This window comes from Haemaphysalis longicornis, unplaced genomic scaffold, assembly GCF_048455015.1.
Source record: "Haemaphysalis longicornis isolate Haplotype H1 unplaced genomic scaffold, Haemaphysalis longicornis Haplotype H1 scaffold_10, whole genome shotgun sequence".
Taxonomy (NCBI): Eukaryota; Metazoa; Arthropoda; class Arachnida; order Ixodida; family Ixodidae; genus Haemaphysalis; species Haemaphysalis longicornis.
Window position 1 is genome coordinate 114,645,525 of NW_027526204.1, and position 19,072 is coordinate 114,664,596.

Consider the following 19,072-nt stretch of genomic DNA (forward strand, 5'->3'; position numbering starts at 1 on the left):
AAGGCGAGCAGGGCAGGGGGCGGCAGAATGTTAGATGGGCCGATGAGATCAAGAAGTTTGCGGGGATGGTCGCAGTGAGCCTAGGGCCGGGATAATTAGAGATTAATGGGAGAGGCCTTTGCGCTGCAGTGGGCGTAGATAGGCTGGGTATGATGATGATGATGATATTTCTAAACACGGCGGCATTGGGAAAGTTACGACGCTGCAACAATTGCTGGCGAAGGCCAAGGCTTGAGATAAAACAACGCCGTTAACTTACCTCCGATCCCGACGAAGGGGAAGGAGATAGATACAAAATACGGGAGAATACAACACTTGGGTCGCTGCCCGTTTGTTCTCTGATAGCGGGGTGGAATGAAATACCTTCGGGGCCGGCAGCGCAATCATGTGGAGCCTGTCGGACGCCACAAATGTGTTCCGCAATCACAAAACTTCCGCGTCGCTGCCATTGATAAGGCATAAAAGGCTTAAAATGACGAAGCGGCGTCAGTGGCCCCTAAAGTGGCCTGCTTGCTCATGGCGGGGCACCTGTCGAGTGCCGAGCTCATAACTTTCCCGTCCGTCACTGACAAGCAGCACGTAAAACACGAGCTTCACGCCGCAGAGTCGGTGCACCGGACAAACCGGTAAGTGATTTGTTCGCATTCCCTTGCAAAGAGTGAAACTTACGATATAAATGGCTTAATTTTTTGCTGCGACGAGCCTAGGCATTGGAATATTGCTTGCGATTGCTCGCCTCCTCCTTTAAAACCGAATGTATACGTAGCATGCTTCGTCCTTGCAAAACGGGACAGTCTTTTTCAGGTCGTTCCGTTGCATCTGCCCTGTGTTGACTGTAATAAAATAAACAAAACCCTGGTTTGATTTGGTCATATGTCAAATTAATCTCAGCATAGTTGTAGATAACGTTTAGATTAGCTATGGCTAGGTTATATAGGTTAGGGTACGTTAAAACTGCCTTCTGAGGTGTGTGATTAGACGGAGTGGCATGCAAACGGACTCTTCGTTGCAAAGCTACATCAAAATCAGGATATTACCAGGCCTACTTGAGTGGATACATCGTTATATCAGCGCATTTGTCCAAAGCAGGACGTAGGCCTATGCAGTAGACTTTCATCCACGCCTATCCTGCGATGTTCGAATCCATTATTGGCCCGAAATTCTCCCATTTCTTTCCTCCGCCGAGTAATTCGTCTTTCCCTGCGTCTACTCTTGGCTATTGGTGGCTACTACACTCTAAGGAAGTGCCGCAGCTGGGCGTCCGAACAAAGCCCCAAAGCGACCGAATCAGTGTGGCTACATGTGTGAATTTGGCGAAGGACGAGGCCAAGCTCGCGATTAGAGCAAGAAATAGAATCTGTGCTGGGACAAACGCGCACGTGCACGCCTTGCGCTGTTGTCTCATTCCAGATTCTATTTTAACAGCGGAACGGTTCTAGCGCTGGTCCCGACGGCAGTATTTGCTGGTATCATGCCACGCTCTCTGCGGAGCAAGGTTCTCCGCCGTTAAAAATCCGTTTCGCCGTGTAGACCTTGGTTGTTCTCTATCTCTCTCACCATGTGGGAAAAAAAGTCATCAAAACAAAAAAGGTCCGAAGCCGGGCAGATTTGGATACAAGTTTGCGTATATTGCACCTGAAAAACTGTCTTCACACCACGTATTTGTAGTTAGAGGTGGAGCTAGAAAGTATTCGACCTCAGTTCCCTCCATAGTCCAAGGCGCACGTTTCCTATTTCTAAAGGTTACTCCTACCACGCGCTTTCGATGGCTGATAGGGGGGTCTGTTGTCCGTAATTCGTAACCGGGAATTTGCGTTGTTGCTGTACCATTCTTTGAAAGGCCAAAGGTGATCCCCTGTTGGTCAGGTTAAAGTGTTTGCCGAATGTCTTGTAAATAATAGCACTGAAGTTGGCCTCAAAGTGAAACGTTCGGGTGGACCGCCTGGTATTAAGTGCGAATAGTAGTGCCACATTGATCGATTAACGTGGCTATTAATCGATTAATGGTTTCTTCAAGATTCTATTTTTACACCGCTTAATCGGTTCAAGTCGTATGAGCAAAATTAAAAAAGGGCGCTCGCGCGTGTAGAAGAGAACATGCGTTTCAAGTAACCACCCAAGACCGACGGAAAAATGGCAACTCTCGATGCAAATGTACACGACGCACACAAACTAATAACGACGGGCACTAACGACGTTTTGCAGCTGTATTAACTAACTATGGCATAAGTAAACGACGATTAATCAGCGCTCCCTGCAATTACGGTGAGTGAATCTGCTCCTGATTCTAAAAATAGTGCGCGTGACGAATTCGGTGATACCTGCGCCGCCCGCATCAGTGAAATGAGGATGATCTGCTTACTTCATCTGGAATGACCTCCCTACCTTAATCCATCGCCTGCCACAGGCCTATCCGTTCCATAAAGGCAAGTGCGCGACGAACACAAGGCCGAGGAGCATATTGTTATTACTTTTTAGTATATTAATATTATAATTAGCATTTACGTATTTTATAATATGTCTGCCTAAACCAACGCAATCGATTATTCAATCAATGCACCGATGATAGCCTGCCGATTAATCGGAGAGAGAGAGAGAGAGAGAGAGAGAGAGAGAGAGAGAGAGAGAGAGAGAGAGAGAGAGAGAGAGAGAGAGAGAGAGAGAGAGAGAGAGAGAGAAAACGTTTATTGAAAAGCAGGGACGGGGTAGGGGAGAAAAAGAGTTAGTTAAAATTTTTACCCGATGCCCAGCCGTAGTAAATAATGATGCAAAATGATTCTGGCTTCCGAAGTACAGTTCACTTAAAGAGCAGCAATAAAAACACCACGATAAAAAATAGGATGCAAATGAATTATTTGATCCTTATTTGATTGTAAGGTTTAACGCGCCGACGCAACGCAGGCGATGAGGGGCGACACAGTGGAGGACTCCGGATTAATTTTGACCACCTGGGGATCTTTAACGTGCACCGAAATCCTGTACGCAGGGGCGTTTTTGCTATTATTCAATGCTAATAGTTGGAGCTCTCAATTGACTTGAAAGCCATTCTCATCGAGGTCGCAGCCGCTAGGTTAGCTTACTTCTTGTTGCAATTATTGGTGCATCGTTTATTAAGCAAATGAACCCTACTTAACTACCAGATCGGGTGGTCCATTCCACTTTCTCTTCAAGCTTGGGGACTGCCTGCTCATGCCCGTATCCCATAAAAGAAGTTCCCCTGATGACCATATTACATTGTGCGGTTACCTGTATTACCTCTAATCTCTGCTGTGCAACTATCAAAGTGTCCATCGATAGCTTTGTCAAACATGTCGCTAGGTAGTGCACTGAAAAGGGTCGATTGGCCCCGTTCCTCTGAATGCCACGCAATGTTTGTCTCAGTTATACAGATAAGTTCTGCAAAAAGGGGTGTTCAGGTGTTTGCGCAGTATGCTTTTTCTGGGCTGAAGTGCCGGGTCTTATTGGAGCAGGTTCCTGAGGGTATCCTATCCACGAGCGTGCTATTTCGCGCCGTTGGTGTAGGCAGCTTCTAACCTGAAGTTTCAAGTTTCATTATTCAAGTTTTAATATTTCCAAAAAGAAGTAGCTAAAAAATCCAGCGTATACAGACGAGGGTCCCAGAGCCAATGACTTTATGGGACATGCCACGCAATGTTTGTCTCAGTTATACAGATAAGTTCTGCGAAAAAAGATGTATAGGTGTTTGCGCAGTACGCTTTTCCTGGGCTGTAGTGCAGGGTGTTTTTAGAGCAGGTTGCTGCGGGTATCCTATCCATGAGCGTGCTATTTCGTGTCGTTGGTGTACGCAGCTTCTAACCTCAAGTTTCAAGCTTCAAGATTCAAGTTTTATTATTTTCAAAAAGAAGTAGGTACAAAATCCAGGGTATACAGTGCGAGGGTCACAGAGCCAAAGACTTTATGGGACCCTCGGTTCGTAGATACAATTTGACGGTAAAATTTATGCACAGCAACTGAAACATTATTCCTAACATTACTCCGGAACATTAATCCTAAAAAATCCAACAGTTCACCAACCCACAAAGTGGGACACTTAACGCTGATGTGAATCTGTCGAAGATGTGAATGTGAATCTGAACGTGAATGTGAACGCTGATGTGAATCTGTCTGGGACAACGAAGAGAAAATACAACTTTGGCGCCTTAATAAGACCACTTTTTTCGGTAGCAATGATGCCAATTTTATTGCAAACATCGAACAACTAATCGAGATATTAAAGAAATCAGATGAAGAAGTGGCGATTCACCAGTTTTCGGTGAACCAGCAAGAAACATCTCCGGGCGGTTGTTGTGGGCCTCCATTTCCGTTCAGTCGTATTGCTGTAAAGCGAGAATTCAGTTAAAACACTGATAAACATGATTTAAAACCGTTTCTTGGGATACCTAGACGCGAAAATTTTGGCTTGTCTGTTGTATGTATGTATTTATGTATGTATGTATGTATGTATGTATGTATGTATGTATGTATGTATGTATGTATGTATGTATGTATGTATGTATGTATGTATGTATGTATGCATGCATGTATGTATGTATGCATGTATGTATGTATGTATGTATGTATGTATGTATGTATGTATGTATGTATGTATGTATGTATGTATGTATGTATGTATGCATGCATGTATGTATGTATGTATGTATGTATGCATGTTGGTGCGTATGTTGTTCGGTATAGCCGTCCGGACAAAAGTTAAATTTTTGAATAAGACTTTCATATGGGAAAACTTTTTTAATCAAGAAGTCTAGAAAGATACTCGATATTTATCATTGTTAAGAAAAACAGACAATAGTAGGCTTATTTGGGGAAGAACGTCAATACTTAACTGTTTGTTGTAGTGTTTTTTTAAATAAAAGTGGGTGTATGCTACATTTTTACAAAAACCGAATTTAAAACCACTCTGAAAACGATGTTTTAACCACACACTATACACAATTATGGCTTCCGCCCCAGCCTCGCGTTCGTGGCTCGAGCGACAAGTCCCAACAGTCCCGACACGCAGCGTAACAGTGCGAACGCAGCGAAATTGAACTTCGCCAACCATCATGGGGTGGACCAAGACAGGAAGGGAACTGCGTGAGACGTGGTCAAGTGAGACAGAAGATTAAGTTACGTGGCAGAGGCCGCAAAAGTCTATAGTCGTTCGACGACATTTGCCGCCACGCAAGCAAATTCGGGGCCATTTCCTTGATGGTGGCCCATATTGCGTCACTCCCGTCCTTCTTGTGTCACACCTGCCCAAAAAGTTGGGTTTTAAGGGCGAAGCCCTTTAGGACCTCGCAATGTCTGTGCCGATGTCTGGAGTTGTCCGTCCACAAGGGGCTTAGCGTGCGCACACCATTTTACGCCATCTATCGAGAGCGGCGCACACTGTAGTACCATCCGAGCGCCATCTGGGGAGAGCACCGGTAACTGCAGGAGCAAAGAGCGCGAATTTGAAAGGGTACAAAACGCAAAAATAAGGCAAAAACCCCAAACTATCTAACGATAATTCGCGGAAAAAGACGCCGTAAACGATGCCGAGGGTGCGAAGTACTGGGACGAGGATTGTCTTTCGTGTGACGCTTGTCATTTTCAGTGCATTTACTGCATCTCGAAATCATTTAAACCTCAGAGTGCATCAGCACGCACGGACGATGACACTCATCACACAGGCAATACACAACTTGCGTCCCAGTTCTTCGCACCCTCGGCATCGTTCACGGCGTGGAGATGTGTGATTTTGTAATATTGATATCTGTTGGGTTTTTTCTTTAAAAAAAGCGTCGCTCGATCATGCCTGCATTTCAGCTTTGCAAGTTACCAAAGCTTAGTTCTTTCCAATTGACCAAACTGTATTTTGTCTTCATGGCGCCTTTGACTCATTTAACACTTTATTTTAACCTTTAGTGGAGGCCCAGCGCTAAGTGCGGGCGCCTCACGTCATTAATGAAAACTGCCCAGCAACTTGATATCATTTGCCGGTTTTGCCGTGCTTACCGCATTGTGTTTGTTTTCACGCCGGCCGGGCTGACGTAGGCACGAGGGGGCGAAGAAATTCCGCGAAAGCCTCTTTTCGTTCGCCACGACTTCGTATTCGCTGGACGAGCAGGCTCGGCGAAAGCAAATACAAATGCGCCTGTCACCCCAAGGTCTTCAGAACCGATATTAGCTTCCGAAGAAGGCTTCCCATTGCCCGTTTTGTGAAACCGGCGGAGTGCGACCGTTGATTCTTTAACAACCGTGATTACCGCCATTTGGATGCCGCGGCGGACGGAAGCTGCGAGGTCATTGAAGGGTTAAAAGGTATGAAGGGGATGCTATAGCTCATCCCAAAAGCTACGTGCAGCACTGCGGAGGCTACATTGTTGCCAACAGTCCGCCCACTGAGGGCGCATAACTCACCGTGAGTGATGCGACAAAAGGCGCTTGAGCCTTGCGGTTCCACCTGTCCAGTGGCGACAAGGAAATGCCCTTTCAAGGCTCCTTTCACGGCGACTTAGGTGCCCTCGGTGGGCAGACTGTTGGCAACAATGTAGCCTCCGCAGTGCTGCACGTAGCTTTTGGAATGAGCTATAGACGTTCTGTCTATAGACACCGTGGTTATACTGCTCAAAGCTACTGGGCGAAGTTCCCATTCCTCCCGTGTCTGATCTTCGCGACTGAGTCGCCTGGATACCTCAGTGGGTAGGCGACGAGGCTTTCTAATGCACTCGACGTGATGACAAAGCAAGAAATGTTTGGCAATGCGGAGCGAAGTCTTTAGTGTGTGCACGGTATGGACACTACTTTAAAACTGGCCGTGCTAGAGCGGCGTCGAGAGCGACTGCGGGCATTCGAGCTGTTTTTTTATGTGTGTTATATTGGCGTTTTGCGGAACACCTTAGTTTTTCCGTGTGAGATTCAGAGGCAGGTCACGTGACCATTTTGTACCCACCTAGGTTGGTTTGTCACTGTGGCCAATGAGTGACCTAGTGCTTGTTAATCGATAGGCCATCCTCATTCTCAAATTTCGACGTACCCTTAGTGGGACTGGTTTGGTAGTAAAACCGAGAAGTTTGATGTTTTAAGCAGAGGGGGGAACTTTGCTCGATGCGGTTCTTGCCGGACCTGTTTTCTATGATATTGGGTATGAAAAAGACGTTGTAAATGCTAAGTGTAAATATAGTGCACACATTTATGCATCTTGCTTATTGGAGTCGCCCTTCGTTTGCTTCGTGCCGTTGACCACGCGCCACAGCCATCTCTTGTATCATCGATCATCGGCGAAGAATTCCTTATCGGGTCACATCGAATTTAACTCCTACGGTATCAGGTTCTCTATAGTAAGCAGCGGAGCAGAAAACACGGAGTGTAGTTGGCGTTCCGTCGGCCAACTTCCGAAATGACGTCACTCTTGTTAGCAATGTGTCTGCGTCCAATCGTCCGATCTCGTAGCTGGAAACTTCATTACTGTGTCATGGTTATCAGTGAAATGTTTTTGTTCACTTACACCTTGTGAAGGTTAAAGTGCAAGCAACACGCTAATTTTAGCTCAGCGGACTCACCAGCCATATTTTTAAACGCTTTGTTGCCCCGACGTTTATTACAATAGAGCTATACATACCAATATAGCGAGCACCCAAATGAACTTAACTGCTAATTGCCGAAGCTGGGTCACGGTATCCCATTCTTCGCTTAGGGTTCGAAAACCTGATAAGGATGTTGGGAGGCGACGTTTTGTTCCACAAGTCGAACACTTCCGGGGTGACATGAAACGTTGACTAAACATATCGATATGCCTCACCCCCCCTCCGAAGCTGCTCCGAAAATACTAAACTCCACTTATTTACAAAAGGTGCGCGCAGAAAGGAGCTTAAATAACATTTTAAAATAAAAAATCACGCGCTTAGGTAAAAAAAATGCGCTTTACTGGGGCTCGAACCAGAGGTGTACGGTCCAACATCCACAATGATACCCCAACGCTACTGAGGCTTTTTAATGAAGAACACTAGGGACTTTTTGGCAGTTGCATTAAAATATACAAGGGGTGTTTCAAGATTGATTGATCGATTGATTGATTGTAGGGTTTAACGCGCCGACGCAACGCAGGCGATCAGGCGCGCCGTAGTGGAGGGCTCCGGATTAATTTTGCCATTTGGAGATCTTGACGTGCGCCGAAATCTTTTTGCTTTTCGCCACCATCAGACAAACGGCCGCCGCGGCCGGGAATCGAACCCGCGTCCTCGTTCTCAGCAGCACAACGCCTTAGCCACTGAGCCACCGGGGTTTTTTTTTTTTTTTTATTACCGCTGAGCCACCGGGGCGGGTAGGGGTGTTCCCAGAGAAACTGTAGTTGGCATGGGTGTGCAGAGGAAACGCCGGGCTTGTACCCACAAGTGAACAAAATCTAGCTGTAGCGAGATGTGCCGACTTGATATCGATCAGCACAGCGGCTGCATGCTGTGAATTCTGCTGGATATTTAGTAAATGCTATGAAATATACAATGTCTGAGCCTGGATTTCCGATTCTGCGCATTCCTAACAGAAATCTTTACCTGCGCTTTCACATTCTCTGCCACAGTGAAAGAAAGTGTGGCCATAGTGCACCATTTACTGTTCGTCTGGAAGTTCTCATGAAATCGTCGGGAGGGAAACAACACGATGATTTTACAACTTCATCGAAGAACACGGGGTCTAACCAGAGCCGTGACTCCCGTAGTTGTGTCCGAGAGTAACTGTGGAAATGAACAAGCATGAAACTGTTCCGTATACCTGTTAGAGGGACGGACAACCAATTTTTGCATAATAGATATCCTATAGCTCATATGAAAGCCGGCGTTTTATTTACTATAGTAACCCCAAGGAACTTCTAAATACACAGGCGCAAATAATTTTAATTTGGCACTAAAAAGTCTGGAGTCGGAATCGTGGCGCCATGTGGTGCCTGAATGTGACACTACCGTACATGTCCAAACAACTCCATCAGTTTCAACGCGTGATTCAGGAAGTACATAAAGGGAATAGGAAAGTTTGCTCATTGTTTTTGTTTTAGGTGGGAATAACTTTTAAAATACCTCATTTAATCTCACGTCTAGCCAACATTCTTTTTGGCGGGCCACATATGGCTGGTTGATCTAAAAACTCCGATTTCAGAAGTTCTAGGGCGCTATAAAAAATCAGTTTCAGGTTAAGATGGTGGAAGTGACACCATTTCATTTAAGATACGAAAAATATACTCGAAAAAAAATGGTTGTCGGTTTCCCTTTATTAAGAAGCGACAGCTAGTCTTAATAAGGGAGAACCACTTTCCCCCCTAATCCACAAATGACGCAGATATATACAGGTTTTTTGAGCGAATTAATACTCTGTGGGGGTTTTGAAGCTAACGTTTCAGTTTGGTCTAGTTGGTTCATCATAAAACGGTAAAAAGCCGTTAATTGAAGACAGTAAAAGAACTGCACAGACACGCGTGCTGGCTATCAACTCAGCACTCTTTATTTCTCCCCGCAATATAAAGGGGCAAATATAATGACGTCACACGTCGCCCGTAAAGAAGGGTTCCAGGGGGTTTCTAGGTTATACATAATTAAAAACAGACAAGAAATATGCTGCACAACCACACATATTACTCCTGAAATCTTGCGCGAGTATTCCTTTAGTTTCTTGTTTAAAGTATGTTCGTTACTGTAGCGCAAAAAGTATTTTATTTAAATCAGCTGTAACCAAGAAACGTTGGCGTGGTGTCACGGCTTTTAACAAAAGCAGTCAGTTTATTCCACTCACTGCATTCACAAATACTTTCCGGTCGATCTGTTAAACGTCTCATTGACACTCATTTGCAGAGCATGTAATTTCTGAGCATCCTTGTTCTGGTTGGTTGTTATGGTTGATGTTTCAATTAGTTTCGCGCAACTCTCTTTTGATAGTTTTCCGTAACTTTCACCACATTTCTGCTGTACAAATCGCAGATTTTCGAAGATTTATTTCTTCACTTGCATTCAGCTTAGCAGTGGTCCAAGTATGACAGGAGAAAAGTAAAGTGTGCGAAGAAACGTTGCGTTTCAAGCTGTGAATTCACTGAGGAAGCACTCATGCAGGAGTGACAAGAAATACTTTCTTCCAGATTTGTACCAACGTGCTGGATTACCTGTAATCAATTACACTTTGCTACAATTTTGTAGCGCTTCAATTATCGACCATTCAACTTCAACAAATGTTTTTCGTAATGTATTACAAAGTTGCCCATTCCAATATTCGTCCACTAGTTTTACACGAGTGAGGTTATGTGTGCTGGAGTCACTCAGCTTTGGGCAAAAACTTTCAATGCTTTTATTTTTTAAACCCCTAAACCAATTTGAAGCCGAAGTTTCCGACTCAATTTACCGACGACCTAAATGTCTACCTATGTGTATGCTACCGCAAAAAAAGTTTTACAAAAGCTATGGTGATCAGTAATCGATTTTCGCTCCTCGATTACTTTTCGAGGCTGCAGTTTAATAAAATGTGGTTACTTTTTACAGGAGAGCAATTTAATTGCAACGGGTTAGTTCGTAAAGCGAAATCCTTAATTACCTCGGTCTACGAAGCGTCGTTGTTGATTTTGTGTTTGTAGTTGTATGGTAAAGGAAATATCCACCACTGTCAATAAAAAGAACTTGTTTCATTCGATCGGATTTGAAGCCGGGTTTCCGCAGTAGCAGTCCAGTGCTCTACCAACTGTGCTATCAAAGTTCGAAACCTCCGTTTTTTGGTAAAAAAAAAGACTGTTATTTCGGCACGTTGCAAGCGTTCAACAAAAGGTTGCCGTTGGTGTTGTTATTATCTTTATGTCACATATTCACTTGGGGATTTACCAGGATTGGGGAGCTTTGAGGGGCTCTGGGCCCGCTTCACAAAGCTATCAATCAAAACACGTCAAAGCAGTGGAATACTTCGTGCCGCCTAATACTTGAACGTGACGAGAGGTTATTGGAAAAGGTGCGCACGAGCAGCGCCGAAAACCTGATTTCAGGGAAGCTGTGGCGAACAAACGAAACCGAAGACATGCAAATACCGTGTAGGAGTAAACAGGTTGTTAAATATCGCTAGGCTTTCGCCCTGAAAGCACTAAGCAGACTTAGGTGTTCTAAGACTGTTTTTCAGTAACGTGTGCAGGTCTGCTTTCACAGTAACTCATTAAATCAGCAAACCAATAGAAAGATTGACTCAAGTCAAGTGTGAAAGGAGAAACGATGTTTTTTTTTTCATGTGCGTTTTTTGCAATTGCAGTTCTTCACGCCACTGCAGCGCACCAACTGAGAGATTCCGGTCCGCCTCCTGCGACACGGCAGTAGGCGAAATGCTGCGTTTCGCCGTCGCAGCACTTTGTCTAAGCGCTGCCGCATCCATTCGAATCGACACCGCCGACGGAGGCTACGAAGATATCAAGGTGTCCATCAGCAAGGATGTGCCCTACAATGAGTCCATTGTCGATAACGTGAAGGTAATCGGAACTATCTCACCGACAGGCGCTCCCTCCAGTCCGATCTATACAATCGAGCGAGAACAAGAAATTTCAAGTGCATTGCTTTTGTGGAAGCACAAAAGTGTAAGCGAAGTGCGCCTTGTGAAATTGCGCTAGGAGTATTGGATAAAAAAAACGCACTTGCAGTTATCTTTGCAGCGCACGTGATCCCAGGTTTAACGGGTACGTGCTTCAGCGCCACCACGGTAATGGTGGATGGATGAATTGACGGAAGAAAGAATAAAAAAACCAAGAAAAGAAGGAAAGAAAAAAAATAAATAAAGAAGGAAAAAAAGAAAGATAAAGTAGGAACATCGACATCGTAGTTTGTAATCGGCAGTGCATTTTGTCATATACAGATTGGCGTTATAAATGCAGCCATGGGGGCTAGTTTGCACTGCTAGGCAGAGGGTAGTACGCCTAATTTTTGCGTGTAGACGCGGACATAAAGAATAAAAATGCACGTAAAGAGCGCACTATCTCTCGCATTGCATTGTCAAGCAAAGTTTAAGCGTCATGTAGCCCGTACAATGTACGCAGTTTTTGTAAACAAGAAATATGTTTAACCGACCATTCCGTATTCTCACTTGATGTCCTTGGCAGTGGGATGGTGTGATTCCACACTAAAAATATTTAAATATAATGAAATCTCACTGCTGCACTTTACAAACAACAACTACGGTGAGTATAGGGGCAGCCCTATAAGATTTGTAAAGAGCCGTTATGCTTTGTGTTTTTGTTTCAGCAGTAATGTTGTCAACGCCTACATCGGGGCGCGTTTATAAGTGTCGGTTTATGCACATTGTTTTCTCGTTGGGTTTGCCGAGAGTCAGCATCCTAATTGGCATTTATTTTTAGAATTTAGAGGCAAGGGGGAGCTTGGGGCTCCCGTGTAAGCGATGAGTCTGATGGCTAACTAAATGTATAACCTAAAGAGTCATAAACACTTCTTCGACGAAGACTAGGTCAATTAAACAGGTATGAAAGAGGCAGGATTGCTAACCAGGCTGTATTCAAGCTTGCTATCCTGAACTTGGAGAAGGAAAGGAGAAAAGTCAGGGGGGGGGGGGGGGAAGAAAGGGGAAGACAAAAGCTTAAAGTAGCCATGAGGACAAAATACAAGTTTCTTTTATTCAAAAAAAGTTTGTGTTTTATAGCGTCCGCAGCGCTCTTCCGGATGCAAACGACGTTTTATTCACTGAGAAATTTTTCAATTTAGGTTAAATTTGAATTTTCCCTCTAAAGCGTATGTTTTCGTGGTCTGCAATGACATCGTGGGGACCGACCGCTCTGCAGTCGATTGGAAAGCCTGGTTTCCCGTATTGAACCTAGATGGCGCCACAATACCGTGGCAAGCCTCTGGTTTACTTTTGACCGTAATTCTATCTGGCTTGTTTTTGGTCAGGGAGAAAATACTCCTTTCGTGAAGCATAGTGCTCACTCGACAAATATGGTCAGGTAAGACACCGTTGCTTGTGTAAATAGACCAGTGCCGTCTGAGACTACCCCAAATCTCCGCAGTCCTGTGACGCTAAACCAAGCATAGTGCGCGCAGTACCAACAGCAGTATGTATCGGTACTTCTATGCTTACGTGTGCTTTCGTAACTTCCACTGTTTGTCCCACCATTCTTATTGCTTTAAAAAGAATGTGCCCTAAATTTAAGCGCTAACAGCTCGTTCGGTAAGGTTATAAGCTCTGCCTAATTTGCGTTTGCTTTTGCTGCCAATTGCAAAGCGGGCTGGTATGACATCATAGGTTCTGTTGCGGGAAATGGGCGAGTTGGTCGCATGGCGATTCCTTTTTTCCCTAGTTATATTTCTTATTTCAGCGAAGTTTACGTTAAGAGTGGTGTCTGTATGATTATAAAGGGGAAATTATTTGAATGAATCAAACTTGTGTTTTGATTTCATGGCTCCTTTAAAATATAAAGAAAAGAAATGGGCGTAGTACCAAGATATGAGGCATTCAAATGAGGTGATCATGTAACACTTCGCGCAGGTTTATCGAGGAAGGGAAGCGTGTCAGCGCCTATGTCGCTTAGCGCGCCGATGACAGCGAAGGCCAATGACCGATGGTATGGTTCCGACAGAACAGCCGCAGATAGTACGAGTGGCTGGCATTTGACGAGAAATGCTTGTTTTGCCGTGTTTCACGGAAATGCAGGCATCTCTCGTCAGATGACCGCAAATGTCAAATGTCACGAGGGAGCCTACTCAAATTCCGACCTGCGGAGATGACATAGCGTGGTCGTTTGTATCACGTCGCGGGATACCGGTTGTAAGGGAACGCTACACGTGTAGGACGGGGCTGATTCGAGCTCGTGTAAATTCCTGTGTACTTTGCCTATGCAGCGAATAATTTATAAAGACCTTAGACATCTCGTGTATACCCGCCGCGGTGGCTCAGTGGCTAAGACGTTGCGCTGCTGAGCACGAGGTCGCGGGTTCGATTCCCGGCCGCGGCGGCCGCTTTTCTGATGGCCTGCGTTGCGTCGGCGCGTTAAACCCTACAATTAATTAATTAGATATCTATTGTAACACTTCTTTGGAACTACATGCATTGAAATATTTTTGTACCACGTTTACCGTTAAACAGTCCATGAGCGTGCTAAATAAAAGCGCAGAAAAACGCGAAACAAAGAGAAGAACTACACAGGACGAGCGCTTACTAAAAAACTTACGAGCTATACTCAGTTGTTAGGAAGCGCTCGTCCTGTGTAGTTCTTCTCTTTGTCCCGCGTTTTTCTGCGCTTTTATTTAGCATGTCTCCACACCAACTTGCCCACTTGTCGGTGCTCCTAAAAGTCCGTGAGCGATCAAAGTTCCTTTCCTCCCCAACAGAGCACATTCTACGCACTTTTGTATCGTTTGGTGGGCCCGAACTGGTCAACGCAAGTTAAGACCATCGGGACATATGTAAACTGGCTACATACGAACCCAGGAAAGCACGTGCAAATTTCATCACCTCTTAAACAGAGCTCTGCGCAGTTCTTTATTATCTCTGACTCACACAGGCACTGTTCCAGTCTTCCTCCAAATTTTTACACCGGGCAACAAATGGCCGTGTTTTCTTGAAACACGTGACCATTGAACTTCCAATCACGTGGCCCAAGAGGGACGGCGCCCGGGCCCTGTCGTCCAGCTTGTTCGAACGGAGTGATGTGCGCATTGGACTACCCACGAAGACTTATGGCGACGCACCATTCACGCAGCAGCTAAGGCCTTGCGGCACATCCGGCGACTTCATTCAACTCACGCCCGGATTCCTCGCGAAAACCCAAAACGCGACGAAGCAAGGCAAGTCGATTTACACCTCGATTTGAAGGGGCGATGAAAGCCGAGTTCATTAAGACGACTTGTTTGTACTCATAATAATGGCACCAGCTTCATCGCAAGCTTCATACAAATGACCTAGATCACTATACCGAAAGAGATGAAGCAGTAACAGCCCCCCGGCCACTTTCTGGCGAGGTCTCTGCAACGTCACAAAATCCTCTTTGTGCAATCAAAGGCAGCCAAACAAAGCCATCGCGGAGAAACATGACTTGGGTATTGTGTTGGGTCCCCAGTTTTGTTTGACCATACCACCTCAATGTTACTGTGTAGTTAATCCCATACTGATAGCTATATTTTTCGTGTTCCGTCTAAGGTGTCATTGTTGACGTCATTTACGCGAGATTAGAAATGTTTTTGATGTTATGGCATTTTTCAGGTAAAAAAAAACGCTTTGTGGCTGGAATAGTGCTAGTATGTTAGCAAAAACTGGCCCTTTAAAATTAAGCAAATTTGTCTTTTGTCTTTATGGTCCCTTTTTTAGGCAGAGCGGTTTCTCAGCCTAACGGGACTGAATTCACACGGAAGAAAGCCAGCGCAGCGCCACTTTGTTGAGAACGCACCAGATGCGCTGCTTTAATCCCATTCTACAGTGTGAAAGTAGACGCTTACACTTTTTCTGCTGAGGTGGTTGAAAATAAGGGCTGGCGTTAAATGATAAAGTCTTCGCAACCAGAGACTGGAGCCTAATTGAACACCACCCAAAACAAATGATTTTAAGAGCCTGAGTACGGACATTGTGTTCGATTTGCGCGGGAGGCGTCATGTCGCAGTAACACCCTTACTTCATCGGAAAGTGCAAAGAGGCCAATGTCTCAATAGTTTATATAGTGAAATTTATGGAGGGCAGCCGAAATTAGTGTTGTTTTTTTGATATGACAAGAATTTTAAAGACGATAGTTTTTCTTGGGCTACTTAACCCGAAAAAGTTAGCATGTCTGTCTCTCTGACCCTCAGTTCTGGCGTCCGGCAAAACGTTAAAGGAATTCTTGATCCAGACATTTATATAGACAAAGCATTTCAAGACTACTAAATCTGTTGGCAGTGTTCATACTTGACAACTTTGTTTAGCAAAAGAAAGCATTGGGCACAGTTGAGGAGAAAAATATACACCACAACTGAGTTCACAGTGTTTTAAAAGTAAATACTTTTAAAATCCAGTTTAAAGAAACCAGAATTAACGAATGTCCCAATTTAACGCCGATATCCAATCCCCTCTTAGAATCCGATAAAGCCCAATGCTTTGACTTATTCGAAATAAAGGAACCAATATCACGATCTGTCCCTGTTTAACGAACCTCTTCACCGAAAATACAGCTCTAAAAGTGTTAATGTTTGGTTCGTTTTGAAGAGAACGCCTCAAAACCGAGTTAGGGCGCGCCAACGATAACATCGCGGAGCACCTTTGTTCCGCTTTTGCGAAAGCGCTCGGCGCTAAACCACAGTTGTAATTTTCAGTTGAATTCACCAGATGGCGGCAGCGGTGAAAAAAAAAAAGTTTCGTTCCCCCGTCATAGATTGCACTGGCGCTGTTCCAATTCGGTACCGACTTCGGCAGTGGGATTTTTCATTTGTGTCGTTCGTTCGCCATCGTTGTGAGAGTAGTTACCGTGCTTTCGCGCTTCTTTTACATCGTTCTCTGTTAGAACTCATGTTGTTTTAACGGCGAAGCTGTGTGGAAAATCTTAATTTTTCGTGTCCGCAGTTAAAAATACCAGGAAATCGCCGAACGCGCGCACGTCAGCTCGCGCAGGTGAGCACGGGGTTCGCGGCGATTGCCCGCCAGTTAACAAAACCAAGAAAATGCCCAGCGCTCGTGTGTACGTGCCTCGCGACGACCACCCAGCGTTCCCTGTGCACCCTTGTCAAGCCAAGTATGCCCACGTAGGGAGATTGACCAAGATTGGCCAAAAATAACTCCAGTGTTCGCAGTAATCGTGGCAACACTTGTTCGCAACGAGAAAGACTCCAGCGTTCGCTATATCGAGGGAACCCTCGCTCGGAACGAGAAAGACTCCAGCGTTCGCCGTAATCATGGCAACACTTGCTCGGAACGAGAAAGACACGTCATAGCGTACGCCCCTCCAAGGTTATGTCCCATCCTTATCACTTCCAAAAAAATTAGGGAAGCTCACACTTATTGCAACAATGATGGAGTGAAGGTCGTTGCGGCGGCGAAGAAGCAAATGGGATGCAATCGTGGACTTAAACCTTGGCGATGGTTGTGAAGATTCCGTTCAGCTCCGCTGCCTTTAAGTCTTAGGCGTTCATGTGGGCTTCCTTCATGTTTCTTTTTGTGAAGTTGAAGTTGTTTAGCCTACAGTCCTTATAGCATTGGCGCGGATGTGGTGTGTGGAAGCAAACGCACCGCTAAACCTTGTGACGAGCGTGTCTGACGTGGAGCCCGCCAAGAAAAAAAAAAAAAACGGAAGCGTCTTAGCTCCGCTAACCTTGAATATGCAAACCAAAAGCTTGGATTAGTCTGGTAAGGTCTTGGTTTCGCTTGGTTAACCTTTGGTGTAGGTATATTTCCGACCACGGCTCAAAGCCGTTTGGTCCCGTGCAACGTCACAGAAGGAGGCCCGGCCTCACTTTCATTCTCGGCAAACGCGGCGTTTCTCTTTCACGGCGAACACGGCGCAAGATGAGTCACATCGCCCGAGACGCTCCAACGGCGCATGCGTCGGAGGCTTCGGATTTGATCGGCTGTCGATCAGCTGAGTGGCCGCTCCGTGGCCACCGCGACGGGATCGGCCGTGACTTGAGCATAACGACTTAAATTGTGGCCCTGTGCGCAGCGCCGGCAGTGGGCCCTCGGGTCAAAAGGTTAACTTGCCCATTCTCCGCGAAACCGGTGGACGGAAGTAGTAAAGCTTTGCTTTAAAAGGCCAACTTTAGACGAGAAAGCTGACATACTTTGTGCAGTATGGACAAAAGAAATGTGTCGTGGCTGCAGCACATGTCATTCCAGCAGGTACCCTTTCTACGCACTACAAACACCGAAATCCGTGCGGCCGTTGTTTACACAGCGCACGCAAACAATGATCCCCGACTTCCTTGGTGAGAAATAAATTTGTAGTCCCCCGAAGTGCCGCTCCTGCTCAGGTAACTATTTTCGTGGTCTCTTTTCATTAGCGCAGTCTGCAATTTTATTTTTGGACCGTTTACGTTTCGAAAATACCATGCCGGATATATAGCTGGCTGGATGCCGCTGCAGTATATAATAGAATGTACGAAACTAAGTGACGAAGAAATGCCTAACCCCATTTGCGAATTTCTCGATTTAACGAAAGAACTCGGGCCTCCCCTCAACTTCGTTAAATCGAGTATTGACTGTAAAAAGTACGCGTTGAAAACTAATATTTTGACACAAAAATACAAGATCTCGCGCGAGCCTGGAGCTTGCGGCAGTGTTGCGAGTTCAACCGTAACAAAATGTTTCAGTAGATGGCGCCAAGAGATGGAACGCGGGAAAATTGAATGAACTTTAGCAAACCTCCTCCATGTTTATTGTGGGAGGAACGAAAGGGAGGGAAGGAGCATGAGAGGTTGGCCGGGAAGAGAAGAGAGGCGCCAGAGGCAGAAGACTATCGTCTTTTGACGACGTTTGCAGCGCAGCTAGCACATACGCGAACAATTCTTTTTGCCAGCAGTGTTCTTTGTGTGTCTTGAATGTGATAGCAGAGCTTCCATTCGTTAGAGCGGCAAATAACCCCTTTTAACACATTTTAAGGGCGAAGCCCTTTAGGACCGCGCAATGTCCGTGCCGATGTCTGGAGTTGTTCGTGCGCAAGGGGCTTTACGTGCGCAGAGCATTGTACGCCATCTATCGAGAGCGGCGCATACTGTAGTACCATCTGAGCGCCATCTGGGGAGAGCGCCGGTAACTGCAGTGCGAATTTCAAAGGCTACAAAACGCAAAAATAAAGCAAAAAATTCCCCCGCATTTCCCCGAGGGGGAGAATGTGAAAGTGCGAAAGCACGGTTGTCGGCCCGCTTGCGGCGCTTGCGCTCGGCCCCCGCAGCCCACCGCCTCGCCGCCTTCTCTTCCATCTCTTCCATCGGGTTTGTAGTATCACGTGTACACCACGCAGTTATCAAGCCGCTATAACGGCGCTGAGTCGCCAACGCACGCCGCTGACAACGTAGTTTGAATGCGTTAAAGATATAAGGCGCGTCACTAACACTGATATCAGCGTCGCCTCCGTGGCTTGGTCGGTAGAGCGTCGCGCTGCGGCCGCAAAGTCCTCGGATCG

General features: G+C 45.6%; 1 protein-coding gene across 1 annotated transcript in view; it reads left to right on the forward strand.

The window, feature by feature from the left end:
* Positions 1–472: 472 nt before the first annotated feature.
* LOC144160044 (calcium-activated chloride channel regulator 3A-1-like) overlaps positions 473–19,072 on the forward strand; it is a 60,352-nt gene continuing 41,752 nt past the window's right edge. The window contains exons 1-3 of the mRNA XM_077691664.1: positions 473–626; positions 11,248–11,461; positions 14,498–14,791. Of these exons, the coding sequence (XP_077547790.1) occupies positions 517–626; positions 11,248–11,461; positions 14,498–14,791 (618 nt within the window). The 5' untranslated portion in view covers positions 473–516. The remainder of the gene's footprint in view (positions 627–11,247; positions 11,462–14,497; positions 14,792–19,072) is intronic.